Raw genomic sequence first — 27,952 nt, forward strand, 5'->3', positions numbered from 1 at the left:
GAGGCAAAACCGAAACACGTAATGATCCTACAAATCAGGTTTCTCATTATGAGATATATCGGCCCACATCGAATAAATAACAAGAAAACACTTTTCAAAATAAATAAAAGTTGAAACATTTTAAAATATTTCCTTGGCATAATATATTATTATTTATTAAATAATATAGAATAAAATCACACATCATTTTATATTTTCTTACTTATGTATAAATACCTACAGAGATATTTGTATAATAATTACATAAATTAAACACGGATGGACAAAAAGAATTGTAACATAAATTTTTTGAAGGAGAAATACCTATATGCATCTTATTTGGATAATAATTTATATATATATTTTTTTTATACATAGAAAATGTACATGGAGGAAATGAATAAATAATATATCAGTTCGAATTATAATTTACATCTGACTTAACAAGTGAAACCGAGTTGGAACACGCGTTCTGAATTCCAGTGGAAATGAGAAGCTGTTGCCAAAGCTCTAAGCAGGCTACCAAGTTACCAGATTATGGATTCAAAATGATGTAGTTAGAATGAGATCTGGTAAGAAGGCAACAAAATTTATCACATATCTACTTCGAGATTTAATACCCACTTTTAGAACTCTTTTGAATCTTCCCATTTCCAGAGACATTATAATTCCTTTTAGGTTGATAATAAAAGAGTAGTTATGGCGAATTGACTTACTTTACTCGTATGTTTGCAGTAATTACCACTACATTACTTACTTTAGAAGTCTAATTTTTTATTACCTACTTTACGAGTATAATGGTATCTAAACTGTTGCTATCTATTGTAAATTACTTCAACTTCATATCAGCATGTCTTGTAAAATTATGAAAATATTAATATACGTAAACGAAAAAGAATAGTAAAGATACTAGAGAGATCAGTGAAAAAGGAAAATATCTTTCTGGTTATTCTTTGTTCTGAGGTGATGACTAATTTGGATCGTACACTACGGAGTCTGATTGATATTCGACCAAAAGTTCGATCGGACCAGAACAGATTAAAATGGAAGTTAAAGATAGATTCACTAAAGACCTTAGCAGTCATAATACAGTGACGATAAACCTGTATCAAAACAAAAAGATATATTAAACAGATCTAGAAGACCAGAAAGAAAAACAAAGGAACTAAGTTTTACAGTTCATCCGAACTTGTATTATTTGAAGAATTCGGAGACAATCTACTAATGATACTACTGGAACTATTTTGGAACTTGCTAAAACTACCGCTACCGCTATTGCTTCGACTTTTGTTAAATATAGGAGTTGTATTGCAATTGAGGATGCTCGACACATGGCCCTTACTGGCCAAGTTTAGCACGGCATCATTTGAGTTGGAGCTCTCAGGTCTGACTGGTCCATGATCTTCATCAGGACTTCGAGGGAGGTTTCTCACATCATCTTGTTTTTGATATGGACTAAAGCTACTAGAATATTTATCACTTGTTTCAGTTGCTAGTCGATCTCTGCCATCGGGAGATTTGGTTCCCTTGTGTCTCTCCTCGTCATTGTTGTTGGTGACTCGATCAAACTCATGACTGTTGGAGAGACGACTGAACTTGTCAGGGAACAGGCGATCCTCTATGTTATTGTTGTTGGTCATCCCATTCAGGACGCTACTTTTGGAGAGTAACGACTCAATACTGAACGGATTGGGTCGCCTATTGCAGTGTTTGTCCGTGGATAGGTCTGTCGGGATGGTTGCTGACATGAAGTGATGTTGGAACCTGTCATCATCCTCTACATCGTCGTCAGATAGATCGTCTTCTTCATTGCCGACGACATCTATTTCGACGTCCCTGGTGTTTGTACTTGATGCTATGCTGCAGCAACTGCTGGAGTCTTGGTTGCTGGTGTCTATGCCACTCATGTTGGAGAGGAGATTCATTTCGGAACTTGGGGAGCGGCCGTCTTCCCGACCCTTTTTGCCTGCAATAGAGAAATAGTTTATGTGATGTTATTGAAGCTATTACTTTTTTAAGGTGCCCTAATGTTTAAGGAACTCTTTTAACAGGCTGTTTTAGAATGACAGAACAAATCAATATGTTTGTGAAGAAAACGCCCATACAGGAGCTCTTGGTGTAAAAAAAATAGCAATCCTGGAGATGCATAATCTGTTGTCATTTACAAATCGACTCTTTCATTAGCATTCCAATTTATAATACCTTCAACACTCAAGACATAAACTTCATCACAAGCGTTCACACTGCCTCGACAACATACATATAGATTTTCCTCATCGATCGAAGGCCGGTCGACCATCTTTGGACACACCTTTAGGAGGTGTTAGGACATATTCGAAAAATTGAAGTCTCAACTCACCACTAGCCTGCTGACTCTCCCATTCTCGCTTCAGCGTCTCCAGATCCACAGTAACGCCTTTTGCCGCCAGTTTGCGCTGCTGTCGCTCTAAACTCTTCATCAGCTTCTTCTGGCGTCGGGCCCTCTCTTTCCTCTTCAGCTCTTCGGCCGGGATCGGGTCACCCGAACACGTCACAGGATGGGCGTTGTGAGCGGGCCGACTTGTCGCTCTAAACTCTTCATCAGCTTCTTCTGTCGTCGGGCCCTCTCTTTCCTCTTCAGCTCTTCGGCCGGGATCGGGTCACCCGAACACGTCACAGGATGGGCGTTGTGGGCGGGCCGACCCGGGCCTTTCTTCGTGTGTTCCTTTTTCCGCCACTTGGCGCGCCGATTTTGAAACCAGACCTGGACAGAAGATGATGAAATATTAGGGCACACGTTTTGACCCGCAGGTAACAAGTGGGAATGAAACGGAGTAAAAACCAGAGATTCTCGGGATGTACCTGAATTAAATTGTAGAAAACCTCCTCGTATGATGAAATCTAATGACAAAATAGAGGACAAAATACGCAGGGAACGAATGGGTTAATTAATTTACAAATTTACAGAAGAAGACTCGTTAAGTGCAAATAAACTTTAATGACTTCAAACTAATTGGGGTAGGTAATCATTTTGGTTTACAATTTATTGAATAATCTAAAGATTCTATATAGTTCGAAATCTGGAGTCCTGGTGTGTTACGCCACATTACTCCAAAAGAGGAGAATGAAACGGAGTATAAACCAGAGATTCTCGGGATGTACCTGAATTAAATTGTAGAAAACCTCCTCGTATGATGAAATCTAATGACAAAATAGAGGACAAAATAATAAATTAATGAATGATTGACGACGAAGAAAGGGAAAAACAAGGATAATCAGGTTTTGTAATTAAAAATTTCCGTTTGCAAAACCTGCTCAATTTGTCATTTTGAGTTCACAATCCCGAAGTAGGTAGTCGAAGTACAAAGCTCATTTGAATAATTACTGCACTTTCGCGCAAATCACTACCATTGACCTAAAACAGTCAGTTATTACTCACACAATAGTCAGGCACCCAATTAAATCTAGCGAAAACAATTTGACCGAGAACATGCAACGGATTACAGTCATTTTCGAAATCGAGAAATTACAATCATAGTTCATAACGTACGACCAGTTGTGTAATCCGTTTGGCGAACGGCTTTTCTCGGCAAGCTTTTCATTTAAGGGTGTAATAGTGGTTTATTATTTTTTAAGGTTCTATTTCCATGTTTCGCTGATAATTTGGATGGTGATTATTTCGATCATCCAGGAGATTTACTTGGTAGGAACAGACAGTATCATGAAATCTTGTTACGGGATGAGACTAAATTATCCGGTCTGTACTGAAAGTTTTTTTTGTGAACTTTTGTAGGATTGTTTCAATATGTATATATGTTTTTTTTTTTTTTTTTTTTTTTATACAGTGACGATAAACCTGTATCAAAACAAGATAAATTAAACAGATCTAGAAGACCAGAAAGAAAAACAAAGGAACTAAGTTTTACAGTTCATCCGAACTTGTATTATTTGAAGAATTCGGAGACAATCTACTAATGATACTACTGGAACTATTTTGGAACTTGCTAAAACTACCGCTACCGCTATTGCTTGTAAAATTATGAAAATATTAATATACGTAAACGAAAAAGAATAGTAAAGATACTAGAGAGATCAGTGAAAAAGGAAAATATCTTTCTGGTTATTCTTTGTTCTGAGGTGATGACTAATTTGGATCGTACACTACGGAGTCTGATTGATATTCGACCAAAAGTTCGATCGGACCAGAACAGATTAAAATGCCAAATGAATTTAACTCCGCCAGCCTAGTTAGCTTGGAGGGTAGCGCGTCTGCCTTGTAAGCGCTAGGTCGCGGGTTCGCTCCCCGCCCGGGGAGGATTTAACCTAAACATAATGTTCGTTCACGGAACGGCTGGCTTTCTCCTATCCTCTCTTCCCTTTCTCTTCACTTTTGGGACGATAAGACCATAGCAGTTACAGTTCCCTCTGTCAAACCTCTTGAGAACTTGCAACGACCACCCTGTATATTTTAATAACAAGATGATGGAAATTTTCTTTTTAATTGGCTCCTCCAACCCATAATACAGTGACGATAAACCTGTATCAAAACAAAAAGATATATTAAACAGATCTAGAAGACCAGAAAGAAAAACAAAGGAACTAAGTTTTACAGTTCATCCGAACTGGTATTATTTGAAGAATTCGGAGACAATCTACTAATGATACTACTGGAACTATTTTGGAACTTGCTAAAACTACCGCTACCGCTATTGCCCTTTTTAGTCCGGCCTTACTTTTTTAAATTACAATAGAAATAATAAAAGGTATAAGGAACGGACTATTGTATTCGCTTCGGTGTCTGTCTGTGTGTGTGTCTGTCTGTCCCCATAGAAGGACTTATCCAAACCTGGTCGACCTATATATCAAATTAAAGGTCTTTTTACCAGGAACACGAAAATGGTGGTGTGAATTTTTTGGGGGATTTTTTTTCACATTTTTTCACACAAATGAGCTCTGATCTTGAAATTTTTCTCGCCTGCTCCTCTTCCTACACTTGTTTCTTCGCTTTTTGTTATGCCTACGTCTTTCCCACATGCCTTCAGTTCCTCCTCTTCTTTCCCACTTTTCGTTTCTCTTCTTTATCCTTTCTTCTCTCCTTCAGCGAGTTATGCTTATTACGCCTTTTCCCTATTCCTGCTTCCTCCTCTCTCTTTTCCTACTCTTCCTTCTCCAATATCCTTTGTTTTGCGAGTTAATTATTTTCGTAATCAATTTTAATATTTTCAACTTTGCCCCTAGTGTGGTGAATAGGAACTCTAGTCTAAAGCTGTTTCCTCAAGGGTGATTCAAAATAGCTAGAATAGGGCTTTTAGCAGTAGTGATAGTAACTGAGAATGTTCTCATAGTGTGGTGAATAGGAAATCTAGTCTAAAGCTGTTTCCTCAAGGGTGATTCAAAATAGCTAGAATAGGGCTTTTAGCAGTAGTGATAGTAACTGAGAATGTTCTTAGGTAAAGAGATGTCATCTTTTGTGGTTAAATTAAGCCAAATTCCGACCAAATGAATCTAACTCCGCCAGTCTAGTTGGCTTGGAGGGTAGCGCGTCTGCCTTGTAAGCGCTAAGTCGCGGGTTCGCTCCCCGCCCGGGGAGGATTTAACCTAAACATAATGTTCGTTCTCGGAACGGCTGGCTTTCTCCTATCCTCTCTTCCCTTTCTCTTCACTTTTGGGACGATAAGACCTTAACAGTTACAGTTCCCTCTATCAAACCTCTTGAGAACTTGCAACGACCACCCTGTATATTTTAATAACAAGATGATGGAAATTTTCTTTTTAATTGGCTCCTCCAACCTCCACTCCTACTCCAAGTACTTTGCTACTACACCTCGTAGTGGGTACATTTTAATTAAGCCCGTTTTCCCGTTGTATGTTGCCTTGTCTTGTTACGTCAGACATGAAGTAAGAAATAGTTCATGTGATGTTATTGAAGCTATTACTTCTTAAGGTGCCCTAATGTTTAAGGAACTCTTTTAACAGGCTGTCTTAGAATGACAGAACAAATCAATATGTTTGTGAAGAAAACGCCCATACAGGAGCTCTTGGTGTAAAAAAATAGCAATCCTGGAGATGTATAATCTGTTGTCATTTACAAATCGACTCTTTCATTAGCATTCCAATTTATAATACCTTCAACACTCAAGACATAAACTTCATCACAAGAGAAATAGTTCATGTGATGTTATTGAAGCTATTGGTTTTTTAAGGTGCCCTAATGTTTAAGGAACTCTTTTAACAGGCTGTTTTAGAATGACAGAACAAATCAATATGTGAAGAAAACGCCCATACAGGAGGTCTTTGTGTAAAAAAATAGCAATCCTGGAGATGCATAATCTGTTGTCATTTACAAATCGACCAATCTTTCTCTTTCATTAGCATTCCAATTTATAATACCTTCAACACTCAAGACATAAACTTCATCACAAAAACCGTTTTAGCTCTAACGTATCTAATAATGATAATCCAAGAACGAGTATTTCGGTAGATAATATTTTATGGGATTGCAGATTGCTTGACATAAATTAACTAGGTATTTTCACAAATTAATTTCCGACCATACGTGTTCGGAGTTGATTAACTTTTACCGGAGCTATGAAGTGTTATTAAACATTATTTATGTCTTCCCTGAGACTTCTCTACTTCTCTTCAAAGAACCAACAAACGTTTGGATAACATCATTTCAGAATATCTACATTTAAATAGAAATATGAAAAAGAAAGAATAAAATTAATAGAATTTCAGTTCCTTCTTTGATGTTTGGAAGTGGAATTAATTTGAAAAATATTAAAAAGAAGGAGGGTGCAAAAAATAATCAATTATTTTCTCTGATAAGAACAGAATCACCTTTCTGCTGATAAAATGGAACGAGATCATGAGTTATGATGATTCTTGGTGAGTCAGTTTTGTGGTTCTGATGAACATTCGGAGTACTATCTCATTTTTGATGTTGTTTCTGGCACCCTGTGCTGTTTTTTCCTTTTGGAAAACTTTGAATTTGGAAAGAACGTCTTTTGAATTGTTTGGGAATGATCTAATTGTTAATTCCTAAAGGAAAATGCTGTCCTCAAGTGCAAACTCTCAAACTTTGCTTATCTGTTATTGTGTTATTTATCTTTTGTCCTCAAACTTAATGTCCTTATTATTATTTATTTAGAGTGGTTCTGATGAACATTCGGAGTACTATCTCGTTATTGATGTTCTTTCTGGCACCCTGTGCTGTTTGTTCCTTTTGGGAAACTTTGAATTTGGAAAGAACGTCTTTGCTGTCCTCAAGTGCAAAGTCTCAAACTTTGCTTATCTGTTATTGTGTTATTTATCTTTTGTCCTCAAACTTAATGCCCTTGTTATTATTTATTTAGTTTTATTTATTTTTATTTTTTTTTTTTTCAACAAATACTTTATTTTATTTAAAATATTACCTATTATTGTTCTTTCTGGAATCTGCAAAACAATCTTTACAACTTACAACACTACGTACCTACTCATCTAATTCCAACAATGTGAAACCCTTTTTCAATATGTTCAACATCAAACTTTGGAAAAAAAAATGCACTTCTCCCAACTCCTCAAACAAAAATTATTAATATAAACATGAAAGACTCGTAAAAACCAGCGTACACAAGTGTGAGGAAATTAATTACAATAAAAAAATAGAATTTAATTAACTTGATGTCAGTTGGGAGAATTAGAAAAAAAGAGGTAACGCCCTCTTTGAGTGAAGAACAAGAAATGAAGAATGTTGTATTTTTTAAAACACCATTATTCATATCTCTCTGAGTAGTTATAAGGACAGTTCTGTACAATGTGAAAGAGATGAGTCAAAGTTATGACTAATAATGTAATAATTTTTAGGAGGAGATTTATTCTTTAGTCATTGAGTTTGATTAGGTGACAAAATGGAGTAAGTAGAAACGGATACCTATACCTAGTGTCTAATATGTCTAATCTAGCAATTCTACGAAATAAATCATATTGAGAGAGAAAAAAAAAAAAACTTTTTCTGTGCTCTTTTTTTTCATTTTCCCTTACTTCTAATTATATATTGAAAATTTAGAGAAGTCAATAGGTGTTATTAAGCTTGTGATAAGTCTCAAAGTGGCCGAAAATGCTAAGAAATACCTACTTTAACAAGAGATTCCAGACCTACATAGTTTCAACACAGGCCTAAATTACTACTCTACATTTGGCCCACTTATGTATCTAGAGGCGTGTCCAAACATAGTCGACCGGCCGTCGATCGATGTCGACTGACACGTTCACACTGCCTCGACAACATACATAGATTTTCCTCATCGATCGAAGGCCGGTCGACCATCTTTGGACACACCTTTAGGAGGTGTTAGGACATATTCGAAAAATTGAAGTCTCAACTCACCACTAGCCTGCTGACTCTCCCATTCTCGCTTCAGCGTCTCCAGATCCACAGTAACGCCTTTTGCCGCCAGTTTGCGCTGTTGTCGCTCTAAACTCTTCATCAGCTTCTTCTGTCGTCGGGCCCTCTCTTTCCTCTTCAGCTCTTCGGCCGGGATCGGGTCACCCGAACACGTCACAGGATGGGCGTTGTGGGCGGGCCGACCCGGGCCTTTCTTCGTGTGTTCCTTTTTCCGCCACTTGGCGCGCCGATTTTGAAACCAGACCTGGACAGAAGATGATGAAATATTAGGGCACACGTTTTGACACGCAGGTAACAAGTGGGAATGAAACGGAGTAAAAACCAGAGATTCTCGGGATGTACCTGAATTAAATTGTAGAAAACCTCCTCGTATGATGAAATCTAATGACAAAATAGAGGACAAAATAATAAATTAATGAATGATTGACGACGAAGAAAGGGAAAAACAAGGATAATCAGGTTTTGTAATTAAAAATTTCCGTTTGCAAAACCTGCTCAATTTGTCATTTTGAGTTCACAATCCCGAAGTAGGTAGTCGAAGTACAAAGCTCATTTGAATAATTACTGCACTTTCGCGCAAATCACTACCATTGACCTAAAACAGTCAGTTATTACTCACACAATAGTCAGGCACCCAATTAAACTCAGCAAAAAACAATTTGACCGAGAACATGCAACGGATTACAGTCATTTTCGAAATCGAGACATTACAATAATAGTTCATAACGTACGACCAGTTGTGTAATCCGTTTGGCGAATGGCTTTTCTCGGCATGCTTTTCATTTAAGGGTGTAATAGTGGTTTATTATTTTTTAAGGTCCTATTTCCATGTTTCGCTCATAATTTGGATGGTGATTATTTCGATCATCCAGGAGATTGACTTGGTAGGAACAGACAGTATCATGAAATCTTGTGACGGGATGGGACTAAATTATCCGGTCTATTTCTTCTTCTGATGTCTCTGGTTCATTCTTTCGTCAGCAAACTTTAAACTCCATTTCATAACATCTTCATATTTCGCGCTTAGTTCTTCTTTTCCTTCTCATTCTGCTTCTTTTTCTTATGCCAGTTCTTCAAATGCTTCTAGACATCTAGACGTGGCAGTTTCAAATTTTAAAGCAAGTAGTTCCGGCACGCGTGACTCCAAGCCTCTTAGTTCTTCTTTTCCTTCTCATTCTGCTTCTTTTTCTAATGCCAGTTCTTCAAATGCTTCTAGACATCTAGACGTGGCAGTTTCAAATTTTAAAGCAAGTAGTTCCGGCACGCGTGACTCCAAGCCTTTTTCAGCCTCGTGTTTAGTATTTCTTCCACATAGGTATTCCTCTACTTCTTCCATTTCTTCCCTATTTGCCTTCTCTTCTCCTTCACCTAACTTTTTAGTCCGTCCTTACTTTTTTAAATTACAATAGAAATTTAATAATAAAAGGTATAAGGAACGGACTATTGTATTCGCTTCGGTATCTGTCTGTGTGTGTGTCTGTCTGTCCCTATAGAAGGACTTATCCAAACCTGGTCGACCTATATATCAAATTAAAGGTCTTTTTACCAGGAACACGAATTCCTCTACTTCTTCCATTTCTTCCCTATTTGCCTTCTCTTCTCCTTCACCTAACTTTTTAGTCCGTCCTCACTTTTTTAAATTACAATAGAAATAATAAAAGGTATAGGGACGGACTATTGTATTCGCTTCGGTGTATGTCTGTGTGTGTGTCTGTCTGTCTATCTGTCCCCCATAAAAGGCCTTATCTAAATCTGGTCGACCTATATATCAAATTAAAGGTCTTTTTACTAGGAACACGAAAGTGGTGATGCAAATTTTGTCCAGAAAACCATAAAGCCAAAAAACCGTTTTTGGGGGGATTTTTTTTCACATTTTCTCACACAAAATAAATGAGCTCTAATCTTGAAATTTTTCTCGCCTGCTCCTCTTCCTACACTCTTGTTTCTTCGCTTTTTGTTATGCCTACGTCTCTCCCACATGCCTTCAGTTCCTCCTCTTCTTTCCCACTTTTCGTTTCTCTTCTTTATCCTTTTTTCTCTCCTTCAGCGAGTTATGCTTATTACGCCTTCCCCCCTTTACTTCCTCTTCCTCCTCTCTCTTTTCTTTCTCTTCCTTCTCCTATTTTCTCTCCAGCGAGTTATGCTTATTACGTCTTCCCCGCTTTCTTTTACTTCCTTCTCCTCTCTCTTTTCCTACTCTTCCTTCTCCAATATCCTTTTGTTTTGCGAGTTAATTATTTTCGTAATCAATTTTAATATTTTCAACTTTGCCCCCAGTGTGGTGAATAGGAACTCTAGTCTAAAGCTGTTTCCTCAAGGGTGATTCAAAATATCTAAAATAGGGCTTTTAGCAGTAGTGATAGTAACTGAGAATGTTCTCAGGTAAAGAGGTGTCATCTTTTGTAGTTAAATTAAGCCAATTTCAGATCAAATGAAACTCTCCGCCAGCCTAGTTAGCTTGGAGGGTAGCGCGTCTGCCTTGTAAGCGCTAGGTCGCGGGTTCGCTCCCCGCCCGGGGAGGATTTAAAATAGTTCATAACGTACGACCAGTTGTGTAATCCGTTTGGCGAACGGCTTTTCTCGGCATGCTTTTCATTTAAGGGTGTAATAGTGGTTTATTATTTTTTAAGGTTCTATTTCCATGTTTCGCTCATAATTTGAATGGTGATTATTTCGATCATCCAGGAGATTTACTTGGTAGGAACAGACAGTATCATGAAATCTTGTGACGGGATGGGACTAAATTATCCGGTCTATTTCTTCTTCTGATGTCTCTGGTTTAGACAATACGGTTAACCTCCCCAAAAACAACTTTCCATCCTAAAAACAGAAAGCCAAATCCTTTCCCCCGCATTCGCACGAAATTCGCTCATCGCTTCAAATAAATTCTTATTTGCTTATCGAGTATAGCTCCTGCCAACCGCATCAAATGATGCTTATTTGCTCTTTGAGTCAGCCTCTCCACCAAACAAACCCCCTCTACTTCGCACTCCTGAAGAACCTCAATCTCTGTTTACATTACACTTAGCGCAGATTACACGACGGCTTTTGATATAGTCGATTTATAAGGTTGGAGGTTATCCCCTCCAATTTGGGGAGGAAGGGTAAGGAAATCTTTGCTTGTTCGTTCTCCTCCTTCAAAGATGATAAGCTCTGATGAAGTTATACGAGGCCCTGGGGAATGGGTGGGTTAGCTGGGTGGGAGGGGTGTAATGGAGGATAGGGGAAAGAAATGATGTTGGGATGGGTAGGGATGGGGATGATGATGGGGTGGTAAGGAGGAGGGGAGGTATTATTCTACCAGAGTTCTTGACTTCCATATGATGATATGTGTGGAGGGATTGGGATGTTGCTCTTTAAGATGATGATGATGATGATGATACACTAACTTTGTAGATCTTTCCATTACTAACCTCAGAAGTGGTGAGAGTGGTGGACTTGGGATTCGGAGTTTGGTGGTTCGCATCAAGTCAACGTCAATGTGACGCGTTAACTCCATGTCACGTGATCACATTGAAGTGTAATATTGAAGGGTCCACAATTTTTGTGTTTGAAGAAATTCAAATTGCAGCTAGGTATTTTCATCACTCAATGTGCAATAACCCAAACTCTGAAATATTCTTCGCGTCAACCATCATCCAAGGAATGACTCAATAACTCCACATCTTCAACTCAGAAAAAGGGCTTTTCACTCTTTGATCCTAATAAGGATCTTCAAACATGTTACAGTCGTTATGGATTGGTCCTCAAGATCTATCACCAACAGCCGTCAAAGAGGCCTGGTCTATCCAGACCGATCTACCGCTCCGTCGACCTTTCAAAAAGTCCTTAACTCTTATCTCCCACCCAGAGGAGACTTTTTAATTTCATCAGGACGAAAAAGAAGTAAACACGAAACAACCATCTCTAAAGAAGACCAACTTATTTGAGTAACTCGAAATAATTAAACCTCTTCCTGATAATCATATGCTCGTCTAACTTTGAGTTGTAATTACACGAGTTATACACTCACTACAAGTTTAATATACAGGGTGTCCCAGAAACATAGTACCAGGCCCCTATAGCCTGTGTAACCTTTACCCTAAACAGATGAAGTTTGTTCTACCAATGTCACTAATTTTGGCATCTCCACCAATGTCAGTAGTTTTGGCATCTCCACAAATGTCAGTAGTTTTGGCATCTCCACCAATGTCAGTAGTTTTGGCATCTCCACCAATGTCAGTAGTTTTGGCATCTCCACCAATGTCAGTAGTTTTGGCATCTCCACCGATTTCAGTAGTTTTGGCATCTCCACCAATGTCAGTAGTTTTGGCATCTCCACCAATGTCAGTAGTTTTGGCATCTCCACCAATGTCAGTAAATTATAGCCAAAACCAAATGTCAGCAAAAGCAATCGCCCTAGTTAGGGCTGATCAAAAACGCCGACCTTAACACGGGCTTGAGGACCTTGGCCCCCGGGGCAAAATAGGACCGGATGAACCACCCCCTATGGATGGCCCTGGACCAAAAACGCCGACCTTAACACGGGCTTGAGGACCTTGGCCCCCGGGGCAAAATAGGACCGGATGAACCACCCCCTATGGATGGCCCTGAAAGGGACTAAACCAATCTGCAATTCTACATTGCAGCCGGCTCTTGGGACTGTGGTGCTAAAAAGTAATTCATATTCCGACAGTTAATGTCTTCATAAACAATAAAACAGTATTATTTGGAGATGAGAGACATATCAATTAAGAAAGTGTGGCGATAGTAACTTGAATGCACTAGTTCCCAACCCAATGGTTCACTGAAGTTAGTCAATATTCAGCCTCGTTGGTATCCAAATGGGTGACCATTCAGCCACAATAAAACAGTATTATTTGGAGATGAGAGACATATCAATTAAGAAAGTGTGGCGATAGTAACTTGAATGCATTAGTTCCCAACCCAATGGTTCACTGAAGTTAGTCAATATTCAGCCTCGTTGGTATCCAAATGGGTGACCATTGGACAATCGCGTACTGCTGGCTTTTCCCGGCCCCACTGACCCCACTCAGGCTGGGTGAGGTTCATGTTTGTGATGAGGCTGCTATCCTACCGAAACTCCCGTCACGAATTTGGAATTTTTCAAAAATGTTCAAAATAATCCACGATATTTTAACAAAAAATAAATAAATAAAATAAGAAGAAGAATAATAAAACTAACTAAATAAATAAAGTGCCTTAATTTACTAGTGATTAGTGGAGATGTCAAGTTGGTATCCAAATGGGTGACCATTCAGCCTCATTGGTATCCAAATGGGTGACCATTGGACAATCGCTTACTGCTGGCTTTTCCCGGCCTCATTCAGGCTGGGTGAGGTTCATGTGATGAGGCTGCTATCCAACCGAAACTCCCGTCACGAATTTGGAATTTTTCAAAAATGTTCAAAATAATCCACGATATTTCAACAAAAAATAAACAAATAAAATAAGAATAATAATAAAACTAACTAAATAAATAAATAAAGTGCCTTAGTGATTAGTGGAGATGTCAAATTTACCCAAAATACTTGATTTCTTCTTTCTTCAGTGCAACAAAAGTCCCTTAAAATACATAATTCACTAGTGGAGATGTCAAATTTACTTAAAATACTTATTCTCTCTCTCTCTCTCTCGCTCTCTCTCTTCTTTCTTCAGTCCAACAAAAGAATTCTATCTTAAAATAATTCATAGATTAATTCATTAGTAGAGATGTCAAATTTACAAAATACTCACCGCTACTTTCTAGTTATCTAGTTATTCTGATTTTGTACACGTTTATTGATTAAAAATCCTATGTCATAGGTATATTATTTTCATTTAATGTACTAATAAAGGCTATTTATTACTCACCGCTACGCGCGACTCCTTGAGATCCAGTCGGAGAGCGAGGGCCTCCCTCATGAACACATCCGGGTGTATTATTTTCATTTAATGTACAAATAAAGGCTATTTATTACTCACCGCTACGCGCGACTCCTTGAGATCCAGTCGGAGAGCGAGGGCCTCCCTCATGAACACATCCGGGTAATGACTAGCTAGGAAAGCGCGCTCCAGCTCCTCCAGTTGCCAACTGTTGAAGTTGGTGCGGGATCGACGGCGCTTGCTAGCGAGGTCGTCGCTTAAATTGCCGTCCCCGTCTGGAAAAAACGGAAGAGGGGATGGATTAGATCAAACGCTTTTGAAAGATCGATGTAAAGTATGGAAATTGACAATATGGGGAAAGTAAATCAAATGCTTTTGAAAGATCGATGTAAAGTACGGAAATTGACAATATGGGGAAAGTAGATCAAATGCTTTTGAAAGATCAATGTGAAATACGGAAATTGACAATATGGGGAAAGTAGATCAAATGCTTTTTAAAGATCAATGTAAATTTACGAAAATTCGCAAAGGTGCTGAAGAAAAGGACCTTTCGGTCTTATTTTGTAAGACTGCTAGATGCTGGGGAATCTAGGGATGTAGATAGCCCCTCAACCTAATCAAACATGCAAAGAATCTTGAAAAATAAATAAAACATTAGAGTTTGTTGCCTTGCTATAGAAATAATATTAGGTATAAATATAAAATTAATATAAATCATAATAATAACAAAGGGGTTTGGCAAATACATCTTATATGGGTAAGTAAACACGAAACAACCATCTCTAAAGAAGACCAACTTATTTGAGTAACTCGAAATAATTAAACCTCTTCCTGATAATCATAATAATCATATGCTCGTCTAACTTTGAGTTGTAATTACACGAGTTATACACTCGTTGCAAGTTTAATATACAGGGTGTCCCAGAAACATAGTACCAGGCCCCTATAGCCTGTGTAACCTTTACCCTAAACAGATGAAGTTTGTTCTTGGAACGACTGGCTTTCTTCTATCCTCTCTTCCTTCTCTCTTCGCCTTTGTGGTGGTAAGACCTCGGCAGTTACAGTTCCCTCTATCAAACCCTCTCCTACAGTTCCCTCTATCAAACCCTCCATCTCCTGAACGAATATGTGTTGGACACAGCTTTGGACAGAATCCAGGTTGAATAGTCATAGTCACAAAATCAGTCACTATTTTCGATAAGTGGTAATTGCAAGTTTAATATACAGGATGTCCCAGAAACATAGTACCAGACCCCTATAGCCTGTGTAACCTTTACCCTAAACAGATGTTCTTGGAACGACTGGCTTTCTTCTATTCTCTCTTCCTTTTCCCTTCGCTTTTGTGGTGGTAAGACCTCGGCAGTTACAGTTCCCTCTGTCAAACCCTCTCCTACAGTTCCCTCTATCAAACCCTCCATCTCCTGAACGAATATGTGTGTGGACACAGCTTTGGACACTGGACAGAATCCAGGTTGAATAGTCATAGTCACAAAATCAGTCACTATTTTCGGTAAGTGGTAAGTAGTTGGGGAAAAAAAAGTAAAAACGACAGAAAGCAAGCGAACCACTTTCCCTAGTCTTCCCCTTGTTTTATGATACGCCTCTGATTTTTCAAGCGATTATGAATACATAATATAAAAACATGATTAGGTACCTATATAAATATGGTCCCGGAGAGTAGATAATTATTTTAAATTAATATTTTATTCTAATTATAACGAAGGCTAATAAAGACTTGATTGTTAACGTCTCTATTATTGTGCTTGGCCATATTTACATACGCTCTTGTTAATTAAGATCGTATTAGGAGATACACCTAAGCTGGCTCGGATGGCGGGGTCGGTCAGAAAGTGTCGGGGAGGAAATTGCCTGGAGAAAGAGGATGTGTAGGCGTTTTTGAACTTTTTTCGTGGAAAATTAGCGTTTGAGGGCCAATATGGACGAAAGGCAATGAAAAAATCTTAAAAAAAAAGAATTATTATTGAAATTAGTGGAGATGGCATATATATATTCCTAAAATATTGAAATTAGTCGAGATGTCAAATTTTCCTAAAATACTGAAATTAGTGGAGATATCAAATTTACTCAATTCAGGTTTGTGGGGGAGGAACTGGAGGAAGGTAGAAGGGAGAAAGGGTTAAATGGAAAGAGGTAAGAAGAGAATAGAACAGGGGATTCAGGGGAATATGGAGGAGAAAGAAAGCGGAAAGACGCGAAGGATATACCTAGAAAGAGACAAGAACGGAGAAGACATGAGAATAGGGAGCTAATTGCTAAAACTCTCTGAAAAATTTATTATTTTTGTTATTATATCAGAGGAGCCGATTCTGTAGATTGCAAAAAAGTACGAGCAACATAACGAATGGCTTGTTAATTAAGATCGTATTAGGAGATACACCTAAGCTGGCTCGGATGGCGGGGTCGGTCAGAAAGTGTTGGGGAGGAAATTGCCTTTCTATGTGTAGGCGTTTTTGAACTTTTTTCATGGAAAATTTGCGTTTGAGGGCCAATATGGACGAAAGGTAATGAAAAAATCTTTTTTAAAAAAAAGAATTATTATTGAAATTAGTGGAGATGGCATATATATTCCTAAAATATTGAAATTAGTCGAGATGTCAAATTTTCCTAAAATACTGAAATTAGTGGAGATATCAAATTTACTCAATTTTCCGAAGATGGAAGATGTTCAGACTTCAACTTCCTGACCTGCAAGGCAAAAGCCAAAGCATTACCTACGTTCATCAAAAGGTGCAATTTCTCTAAAATATTTTCCCTCAGCCCACCATTTCCCTTGTGCTGGAACCCCTGGGTCTATCGTGTTCCGAGGTCTTCGACTAATTTCAAAGTTTATTACTCTTTAGGATCCTAGGTACAAGTCGGCTGTTATTAAAAACCATTCAGACTTCAACTTCCTGACCTGAATGGCAAAAGCCAAAGCATTACCTCTGCGTTCATCAAAAGGTGCAATTTCTCTAAAATATTTTCCCCTCAGCGCACCATTTCCCTTGTGCTGGAACCCCTGGTCTATCGTGTTCCGAGGTCTTCGACTAATTTCAAAGTTTATTACTCTTTAGGATCCTAGGTACAAGTCGGCTGTTATTAAAAACCAATTTCATTCTATTAGAGCGAAAAATATGCAGACCATGAGATTATTATATTACGTTATGAATATTATTTGCTTTAGTAATTTTGATGTGGATTGCGCCTTTGATTTTCTAAGGATTTTTTTCTTTTTTTTTTTTTTATGACATTGAAAAAAAAAATGTTGTCGCCTCTTGGACGCTCGGTTCAATTTTTTAATTTAATAAAGTCTAGTCTTGAGTCTAGAAACATGTTACAGTCGTTGTATTCAAGGAAAGACATGAAGTGATTTCCCATGAAAGGGGTTCCCTGGTTTTTCTTCCATGCTTTTCATTTAGGGCAAAGTCAGTACCTTATCAAGGTAGGACTTCATTTATTTGAAGGAGTTTCATAAATGTCTTTCAAAGTGCAAAAGTACCTTATTTCTCATTTGGCATCAAGTAAGCCCGTTTTCCCGTTGTATGTTGCCTTGTCTTGTTACGTCAGACATGAAGTGATTTCCCATTAAAGGGGTTCCCTGGTTTTTCTTCTATGCTTTTCATTTAGGGCAAAGTCCGTACCTTACCAAGGTAGGACTTTATTTATTTGAAGGAGTTTCATAAATGTCTTTTAAAGTGCAAAAGTACCTTATTTCTCATTTGGCATCAAGTAAGCCCGTTTTCCCGTTGTATGTTGCCTTGTCTTGTTACGTCAGACATGAAGTGATTTCCCATTAAAGGGGTTCCCTGGTTTTTCTTCTATGCTTTTCATTTAGGGCAAAGTCAGTACCTACCTTATCAAGGTAGGACTTTATTTATTTGAAGGAGTTTCATAAACGTGTTTTAAAGTGCAAAAGTACCTTATTTCTCATTTGGCATCAATTGCTTTCGCGTTTTATCGTTTCCCGGGCTTTCCTATGTATGATTTTAATTATGAGATTGTTATGTGTTTTAATTATGAGATTATTATGTGCTTTCCTATGTATGATTTTAATTATGAGATTGTTATGTGTTTTAATTATGAGATTGTTATGTGCTTTCCTATCATAAACGTCTTTTGAAGTGCAAAATTACCTTAGGTAATCTCATTTGGCATCAATTGCTTTCGCGTTTTATCGTTTCACGGGCTTTCCTATGTATGATTTTAATTATGAGATCGGGACTTGTTATGTGTTAGAAGTGCAATTTAGGACTTTTTGAGGGGTCCATTATTTTATTTGAGGAATTTTGACATCCCTCAGTTTCATTAATTTAGCATCACCACCAATGTCAGTACTTTAGGCACCTCCACCAAATTACCGGTGTCAGTAGTTTTGGGATCTCCACTTCTCCATTAATTTTGGCATCTCCACCAATGTCAGTAGTTTTGGCATCTCCACCAATGTCAGTAATTTTGGCATCTCCACCAATGTCAGTAGTTTGGGCATCTCCACCAATGTCAGTAGTTTTGGCATCTCCACCAATGTCAGTAATTTTGGCATCTCCACCAATGTCAGTAATTTGGGCTCCACTGCAGGACTTTTTCCATCACACTGTACAATTTCCCCACATTACTTTTCCTTCGTCCGTTCTTCATACAAACTTTCCCGCATGCTGGCTGCCTTCAGATACAATCTTCTTTTTATTTCTCCAGAAAGACCTCGGGGCTTTGGGGCCAAAAACTGAGCGAGTCAGACAAAAGAGTAGGGGAAGAAGGGATAAGAGGGGGGAAGAAAATTATCTGATTTTCATGTTTTACCCCCTTATTGTTTTTCTATTACTGTTTATTGTGTTCTCATATTCTTTACCCTTCCTAACTCCGTTTCATATTTCCTATGTTGCACTCAAAGGCTGAGAAAAGGGTGTTTCTTTGGAGTCCATTCGGACACTGTGTTCATGTTTGAAAGGAAAATGTTGAATATTGCGATCAAGGTAAAAATGGTTGATACAAAGCAAACCTTTTTGGTTACCCAAAAGAGAAATTTACCGTCGTATGTATGAAAGCCAAAGTTAAACTTTAGTTTAAAGGCTGAGAAAAGGCTGTTTTTTTTTGGAGTCCATTCGGACACTGTGTTCATGTTTGAAAGGAAAATGTTGAATATTGCGCGATCAAGGTAAAAATGGTTGACATAAAGCAAACCTTTTTGGTTACCCGAAAGAGAAATTTATAGCCTTCCAGGAAACTTTTGAATCTAACACTTGCGTTTTCCGAATTGAAAATCAACATGGTAGGGTAAGTGTACCATTTATTCGCCCACTTAAAAAAACGTACCATTTATTGGCCCACCTGCCCACATTTATTTTTCTAATTTTTGTTGAAGGCTGAGAAAAGACTGTTTTTTTTGGAGTCCATTTGGACACTGTGTTCATGTTTGAAAGGAAAATGTTGAATATTGCGATCAAGGTAAAAATGGTTGACATAAAGCAAACCTTTTTGGTTACCCAAAAGAGAAATTTAGTCTTCCAGGAAACTGAAATCTAACACTTGCGTTTTCCGAATTGAAAATCAACATGGTATCTGTATTCTTCTATTTGGTTCTCTAACCTAAGAAGCCTAGACTGTTTAAAAACTTGTAATTATTTTACTGCTCAGTCATTTTTTTTTGTTCTTTATTATCATGGAGAAATCTGCTTCCATTTTCTTCCGACTTCTTGCTAATACAAAATCTCCTTTTATTTCCTTCTACTTGCTACAAAGTCTTTACAATGTTCTGTAACATACACAATTTGAAAATTGTTTTCCTTGGCTCGACTTTGGATATAATAAAGTATAACCAAAAAATAGATACCATCAGCACCCATGGAATCAATTTGAAAAGAATATGACTTTTTATTATTTATTTTATTATTCTGTTTCTTTATTGTTCGATGGTCTGATAATTGCCATGGCAACTTTGGCCGAATAAGTATTTGAGTTTTTCTTCTGATATGAAATATGAATGTGGAAACTTTTTTTTACTAGGATTTCAGTATATATTTCGGAACAGTCCAAAATTTTTGATGTTTTCAGTATTCCCTCGTATAACATTTTCTCTATGATCCACTAATTTATATAGCATCCCATTGAGAAGAGACAAAGGAAAATTGTTGTATCCTAAGCAGAAAAGCTTTCACCAACCTCAGTGCTTTCCACGGATCTGGTAGATTCCAGTGAAAGTTAGGTCATAATATGCATCTAAAAGTGTACTAATTGGTGAATGTTGTCGAGGCAATGTGTGGACTGTTTCAGATATCGATCGATCAATCGTTGACTATGTGTGGACACTGGACATAGCTTTAGACATATTTTGTAAGGGCCTCAGTATCGGTGAAAATTTGTGGGTTTTCTGCAATAGAGCTTTATTTAAACGTTCTAAAATTCTAAATCCTTCTTTAACAGCACTCGTATATTGGATCAAAAGTCGGGGAAGTAACACAATGACACCCCGGGATTTCGGGATATTGTTTCCGAGTCTTGTTTAACAATACATAAAGTCCTTTTTATTGCCCAGGAGCCTACATAAACACGAGGTAAAACTATTAAACCAGGCTTGTGGGGGAGGAACTGGAGGAAGGTAGAAGGGAGAAAGGGTTAAATGGAAAGAGGTAAGAAGAGAAAAGAACAGGGGAATAATAGGGAGGAGAAAGAAAGCGGAAAGAGGAAGGATATACCTAGAAAGAGACAAGAACGGAGAAGACATGAGAGGAGCTAATTGCTAATTGGTATAACTCTCTGAAAAATTTATTATTTTTGTTATTATATCAGAGGAGCCGATTCTGTAGATTGCAAAAAAGTACGAGCAACATAACGAATGACAGAATTTTAAACAATACGGTTTACCACCCCAAAAACAACTTTCCATCCTAAAAACAAAAGCCAAATCCTTTCCCCTACAATCGCACGAAATTCGCTCATCGCTTCAAATAAATTCTTATTTGCTTATCGAGTATAACTCCTGCCAACCGCATCAAATGATGCTTATTTGCTCTTTGAGCCAGCCTCCCCTCCAAACAAACCCCCTCTACTTCGCACTCCTGAAGAACCTCAATCTCTGTTTACATTACACTTAGCGCAGATTACACGACGGCTTTTGATATAGTCGATTTATAAGGTTGGAGGTTATCCCCTCCAATTTGGGGAGGAAGGGTAAGGAAATCTTTGCTTGCTCGTTCTCCTCCTCCTTCAAAGATGATAAGCTCTGATGAAGTTATACGAGGCCCTGGGGAATGGGTGGGTTAGGTGGGTGGGAGGGGTGTAATGGAGGATAGGGGAAAGGAATGATGTTGGGATGGGTAGGGATGGGGATGATGATGGGGTGGTAGGGAGGAGGGGAGGTATTATTCTGCCAGAGTTCTTGACTTCCATATGATGATATGTGTGGAGGGATTGGGATGTTGCTCTTTAAGATGATGATGATACACTTTGTAGATCTTTCTATTACTAACCTCAGTAGTGGTTAGAGTGTTGGACTTAGGATTCGGAGTTTGGTGGTTCGCATCAAGTCAACGTCAATGCGACGCGTTAACTCCATGTCACGTGATCACATTTAAGTGTATGAAGGGTCCACAATTTTTGTGTTTGAAGAAATTCAAATTGGAGCTATTTTCATCACTCAATGTGCAATAACCCAAACTCTGAAATATTCTTCGCGTCAACCATCATCCAAGGACCCAAGGAATGACTCAATAACTCCACATCTTCAACTCAGAAAAAGGCTTTTCACTCTTTGATCCTAAAGGGGATCTTCAAACAAGTTACAGTCGTTGTAGATTGGTCCTCAAGATCCATCCCAACAGCCGTCAAAGAGGCCTGGTCTATCCAGACCCATCTACCTGATCTACCGCTCCGTCGACCTTTCAAAAAGTCCTTAACTCTTATCTCCCACCCAGAGGAGACTTTTTAATTTCATCAGGACGAAAAAGGCTTTTCACTCTTTGATCCTAATAAAGATCTTCAAACATTATTTGTTAGGTTTATATTAGACATCCTATGTATTAACATTATTCTTACCGTTTTTATTATTATTGGATACTAGATATTTGTGTTTTTCTACTCCGACTCGAGTTTCGCCTATTTTATAGCAACAACAATCAGCAACAACAACAACAACAACAACAACAACCCAATAGTCAGTTTCCCATGAAGATGCCTATAAAATAGGCGAAACTCGAGTCGGAGTAGAAAAACACAAATACCTAGTATCCAATAATAATAAAAACGGTAAGAATAATCTTCAAACATGTTACAGTCGTTGTAGATTGGTCCTCAAGATCTATCACCAACAGCCGTCAAAGAGGCCTGGTCTATTCAGACCCACATCTACCGCTCCGTCGACCTTTCAAAAAGTCCTTAACTCTTATCTCCCACCCAGAGGAGACTTTTTAATTTCATCAGGACGAAAAAGGTATAATTCTATTTCATTCTGGTTTCTCCCTTTGCTACTCTCAGGTCGGTACTTACTCTTAATAAATTTTCTGACTTTACATTTAATTTAACCTTTTTTTAACCCCAGCAACCTCTCTCTCTCTCTCTCTCTCTCTCGCTCTTTTTGTGACTCGTGTACTTTATTATTACATTAAAAACTTTTCCTTAATTATTATTATCATTATTAATGTGGTAACTCGCACAAATTTCAGTTAAATTTAATGAACCTCCCTGTTTGGTGTTCCCTTCCTCCTGCTCTTCCTTTTTCCCTTCTCCTCCTCTTCTTCCTCCTTGTCCTTTTTCTCCTCTACTTCGTCCTTTCCTTTACTTTTTCCTATTCCTCCTCTTCCTTCTCCTTAACTTCTTTCTTCTTCCTAATCCTTCCTTCTTCTCATCTTCTTTCTCATCCTTTCTTTACCCTTGCCTTCTTCATCCTTTGAATTCTCTTTTTCTTCTTGTTCTTGTTGTTGTTCTTCTTCTTTTCCTTCTTCTTCAGCTTCATGATTTTTTTTTTCATCTCTTCCTCTTCTTCCTAATTCTTTATTCTAAATTTCTAACTCTTTGAACAACATACCCTTGACATCATTGTTTCCTTTCCTTCACTTCTTCAGCAGGGTTGTTTTGTTTTACACTATCTCTTCCTTTCTTCTGATTCCTCTTTTTCATCCACTTCCATCCTTCCTTCTCATCCTTTTCTTCCTTCCTCTTCCTTCGTCATCTCATTCTCTTTTAACTACCCTTGTCATTTCTCCCTCCCTTCTTCTTCTTCTCTACAGCTGGGTTATTTCAGAAAGTGAAAATTTTCAAATGAAAAAATGATTTCAAAATTTTCTACATTTAATTTCTCCCCTTTACTTCTTCAGCAGGGTTGTTTTGTTTTACACTATCCCTTCCTTTCTTCTGATTCCTCTTTTTCATCCACTTCCTTCCTTCCTTCTCATCCTTTTCTTCCTTCCTCTTCCTTCGTCATCTCATTCTCTTTTAACTACCCTTGTCATTTCTCTCTCCCTTCTTCTTCTTCGCTACAGCTGGGTTATTTCAGAAAGTGAAAATTTTCAAATGAAAAAATGATTTCAAAATTTTCTACATTTAATTTCTCCTTTTTGTTGAGCAAAATGCTGAATGCTGAATATGTACAATTGTACACCCATATGTGCCATGTTTAATTAGAATTTATGTGAGTTTTTTAATAAGCGCAGAATTTTCATGGGATAAAGCTTATGTGAGGCTATGCTTGTTTCAAATTTCAAACGTTGGAGACGACCCATTTAGCATTTTCGTTTTGAATAAGTACACCCATGTGTGGCGCGTTTAATTAGAATTTATGTGAGTTTTTTTAATAAGCGCAGAATTTTCATGGGATAAAGCTTATGTGAAGCTATGCTTGTTTCAAATTTCAAACGTTGGAGACGACCCATTTTTAGAAAGAAGCATTTTCTCACGTTCTTTTATTTTCAGTTTTGAGGTTTCTTTTTTGTTGTTTGTTTGTTTGTTTGTATTGGTCTAATCATGTAAATTTATATTTTGAGCCTCTTTTAGTGGACCGATAGACTTTTTCTTTTCAACTGCATTGGTCTAATCATGTAAATTTATATTTTGAGCCTCTTTTAGTGGACCGATAGACTTTTTCTTTTCAACTGCTAAAAGGTCATATCAGGCTTTTTCTTCCTCGTCTTTTGAATTTTGCCTGACCATTAACCGAGATTTCAACCAGCAAATCAGTTGTCCTCGCGAGACAGAGTGCACCCTTATGAAATGAAAACGGTAAAAAACCACGCCCAACGTCTCTTAGCAACAGTGATCTATTGGGAACTGATGTATTCAAAGTGCTATCGCCCCTGGCTGGCTAACTGAAAAAAGCACTGTAGGATTCACACCAACCTGGTATAAAAAATAATACAGATTACCCACAACATTGGTAACAACTCAGAAAATAACCAGTTAAAAAAATAAGAATACACCTTTCAGAATTACGGTTTTCACACCTGCAAATGTAAGCGACCAAATTTATGTCTCTTTCCTGTCAAAAGTTTAAAAAATAAGAATACACCTTCCAGAATTACGGTTTTCACACCTGCAAATGTAAGCGACCAAATTTATGTCTCTTTCCTGTCAATAGAAACAAATTTAGACCAAGCCTAAACCGCAAGAACAATCAGCGAGCAAAAACCACACTATTTGGCACAGAGCTTAACAACTTCATTATTGGAACATAAACCAGGGCCGTGCCTAATGGGGCCCCGAGGCTCTAACAAGCGGCCCCTCCTGGCATCAATTTTAAACAAGAACATTACTGTGATTGTCTGACTGGGGGACTTTAAACAGGGAGGATACCAGCCTGAATTTCCCTAGCTAAAGAAATAGCAAAGGATGAGTGCGAAGGGCATCCACTCGTAGGGCCCCGAGGCTCTAACAAGCGGCCCCTCCTGGCATCAATTTTAAACAAGAACATTACAGTGATTGTCTGACTGGGAGTAGATCAGCTTAATCTGGCTGGGGGACTTTAAACAGGGAGGATACCAGCCTGAATTTCCCTAGCTAAAGAAATAGCAAAGGATGAGTGCGAAGGGCATCCACTCGTAAAAAATTTATAGCCAAAACCAAATGTCAGCAAAAGCAATCGCCCTAGTTAGGGCTAACCAAAAACGCCGACCTTAACACGGGCTTGAGGAGCTTGGCCCCGGGGGCAAAATAGGACCGGATGAACCACCCCCTATGGATGGCCCTGGAAGGAACTAAACCAATCTGCAATTCTATATTGCAGCCGGCTCTTGGGACTGTGGTGCTAAAAAGTAATTCATATTCCGACAGTTAATGTCTTCATAAACACTAAAACAGTATTATTTGGAGATGAGAGACATATCAATTAAGAAAGTGTGCCGATAGTGACTTGAATGCACTAGTTCCCAACCCAATGGTTCACTGAAGTTAGTCAATATTCAGCCTCGTTGGTATCCAAATGGGTGACCATTCAGCATTGTTATGTGTTAGGAGTGCAATTAAGACATTTTGAGGGGTCCATTATTTTATTTGAGGAATTTTGACATCCCTCAGTTTCATTATTTTAGCATCACCACCAATGTCAGTAGGTACTTTAGGCACCTTCACCAAATTACCGGTGTCAGTAGTTTTGGGATCTCCACTTCTCCATTAATTTTGGCATCTCCACCAATGTCAGTAGTTTTGGCATCTCATTGGTATCCAAATGGGTGACCATTGGACAATCGCGCACTGCTGGCTTTTCCCGGCCCCAATCAGGCTGGGCTGGGTTCATGTGATGAGGCTGCTATCCTACCGAAAGTCGAAACTCCCGTCACGAATTTGGAATTTTTCAAAAATGTTCAAATTCAAAATAATCCACGATATTTCAACAAAAAATAAACAAATAAAATAAGGAGAAGAATAATACTAACTAAATAAATAAATAACGTGCCTTAGTGATTAGTGGAGATGTCAAATTTACCCAAAATACTTGATTTCTTCCTTCTTCAGTGCAACAAAAGTGCCCTAGAACAATTCACTAGTGGATATGTCAAATTTACTTAAAATACTTATTCTCTCTCTCTCTCTCGCCAGCCTAGTTAGCTTATTTGGTAGTGCGTCTGCCTCGTAAGCGCTAGGCCGCGGGTTCGATTCCCGCCCGGGGCGGATTTTATCCTGTGTTATTTATTTTATTATTCTGTTTCTTTATTGTTCGATGGTCTGATAATTGCCATGGCAACTTTCGCCGAATAAGGATTTGAGTTTTTCTTCTGATATGAAATATGAATGTGGAAACTTTTTTTACTAGGATTTCAGTATTTCGGAACAGTCCAAAATTTTTGATGTTTTCAGTACCTATTTCAGAATAGTCCAAATCCAAACCCTCGTATAACATTTTCTGTATGGTCCACTAATGTATATACCATCCTATTGAGAAAAGACAAAGGAAAATTGTTGTATCCTAAGCATAAAAACTTTCACCAACCTCAGTGCTTTCCACGGATCTGGTAGATTCCAGTGAAAGTTAGGTCATAATATTATGTAGGTATCTAAGTGTAAAAGTGTACTAATTGGTGAATGTTGTCGAGGCAATGTGGACTGTTTCAGATATCGATCGATCAATCGTCGACTATGTGTGGACACTGGACATAGCTTTAGACATATTTCGTAAGGGCCTCAGTATCGGTGAAAATTTGTGGGTTTTCTGCAATAGAGCTTTATTTAAACGTTCTAAAATCCTTCTTTAACAGCACTCGTATATTGGATCAAAAGTCGGGGAAGTAACACAATGACACCCCGGGATATTATTTCATTGTTTCCGAGTCGTGTTTAACAATACATAAAGTCCTTTTTATTTCCCAGGAGCCTTTAACATCCCCTCTCTAACCTCTCCTGTTGGGATTATGATCTGATTAGATGCCTCATTTGTTCTTGCCGGATTCAACTTGGTAAGTGTTTGGATGTGGGGAAGGTGTTTTTTAGTGGTTGTTTGTGTTGGTCCTTTGAGATTGTTAACCCAAAAGTTATGTTTACACCTACCTGCTTCAATAATGTGTTTACCAGTGTTCAACTCTGATCCAGAGGCTGACAGTTCAATTCCAAGTCAAGTAATAAAATTTAGTAAATTACCAACTTTTGGGATTTAGAATTTTTCAATACTGAAAATGGGTTTGAAAAAATCTTTCTAGGCCTACTAACCACTGCGTTTAAAAATGTACAATTTTTAATGCGAAAATTGAAAGACCAACATAAAGAGGTCTTTCATAGTGGTAAAGGCAATTTCTAGTCCTCTTGGAGAAGGGTCAATCAATCAAACAAACAACTAAATCAACCAATCAATCAAACGAACGAACAAACAAACAAACAAACAAAGCGTGTAAGAAGAGTCACAGACGGAGTTAAAAGACTTCATTGTCAAAACGGAGACCCCTCCAATGTTCCAATTCGGGCCAGAGATAACGAAAGGACCATTTCCATTTCGATTGCGTAAAGTTAACTCTCGACAGCCTCACAGAACCTCCCCTATAATTTATATCGCCCCCTCTCCTACTTTATTTTATCCCCACTCCTACATTATTTTCACCCCCCACCTCTAGATTATCCACTTCCCCTACCCTTAGGCCGGCAACACACTGGCAGTGATAACTGAACACTGAACTTTTAGGATTAGTATTTCTACTTATAATGGACGTGTGAGGCCATAATTATCAGTGCCAGTGTAAATTCAACCATTTTCTTACCTGAGTGAGGCTCTCTCTGAGTGCATAAGGGGCTTTGACGGATCAGTTCTCAGTCCAATACGGCTTTTTATTTGAA

The 27,952-nt window shown here is 38.1% G+C and overlaps 1 protein-coding gene across 1 annotated transcript in view; it reads right to left on the reverse strand.

Moving 5' to 3' along the window:
* Positions 1-248: 248 nt before the first annotated feature.
* Positions 249-27,952, reverse strand: part of LOC103509883 (homeobox protein unc-4 homolog) — a 45,838-nt gene continuing 18,134 nt past the window's right edge. Inside the window, exons 2-4 of the mRNA XM_026824091.1 lie at positions 14,312-14,487; positions 8,326-8,591; positions 249-1,881 (exon numbers count right to left, since the gene is read on the reverse strand). Of these exons, the coding sequence (XP_026679892.1) occupies positions 1,152-1,881; positions 8,326-8,591; positions 14,312-14,487 (1,172 nt within the window). The 3' untranslated portion in view covers positions 249-1,151. The remainder of the gene's footprint in view (positions 1,882-8,325; positions 8,592-14,311; positions 14,488-27,952) is intronic.

Source organism: Diaphorina citri, unplaced genomic scaffold, assembly GCF_000475195.1.
Source record: "Diaphorina citri unplaced genomic scaffold, Diaci psyllid genome assembly version 1.1 scaffold540, whole genome shotgun sequence".
In the NCBI taxonomy this organism is placed as follows: Eukaryota; Metazoa; Arthropoda; class Insecta; order Hemiptera; family Psyllidae; genus Diaphorina; species Diaphorina citri.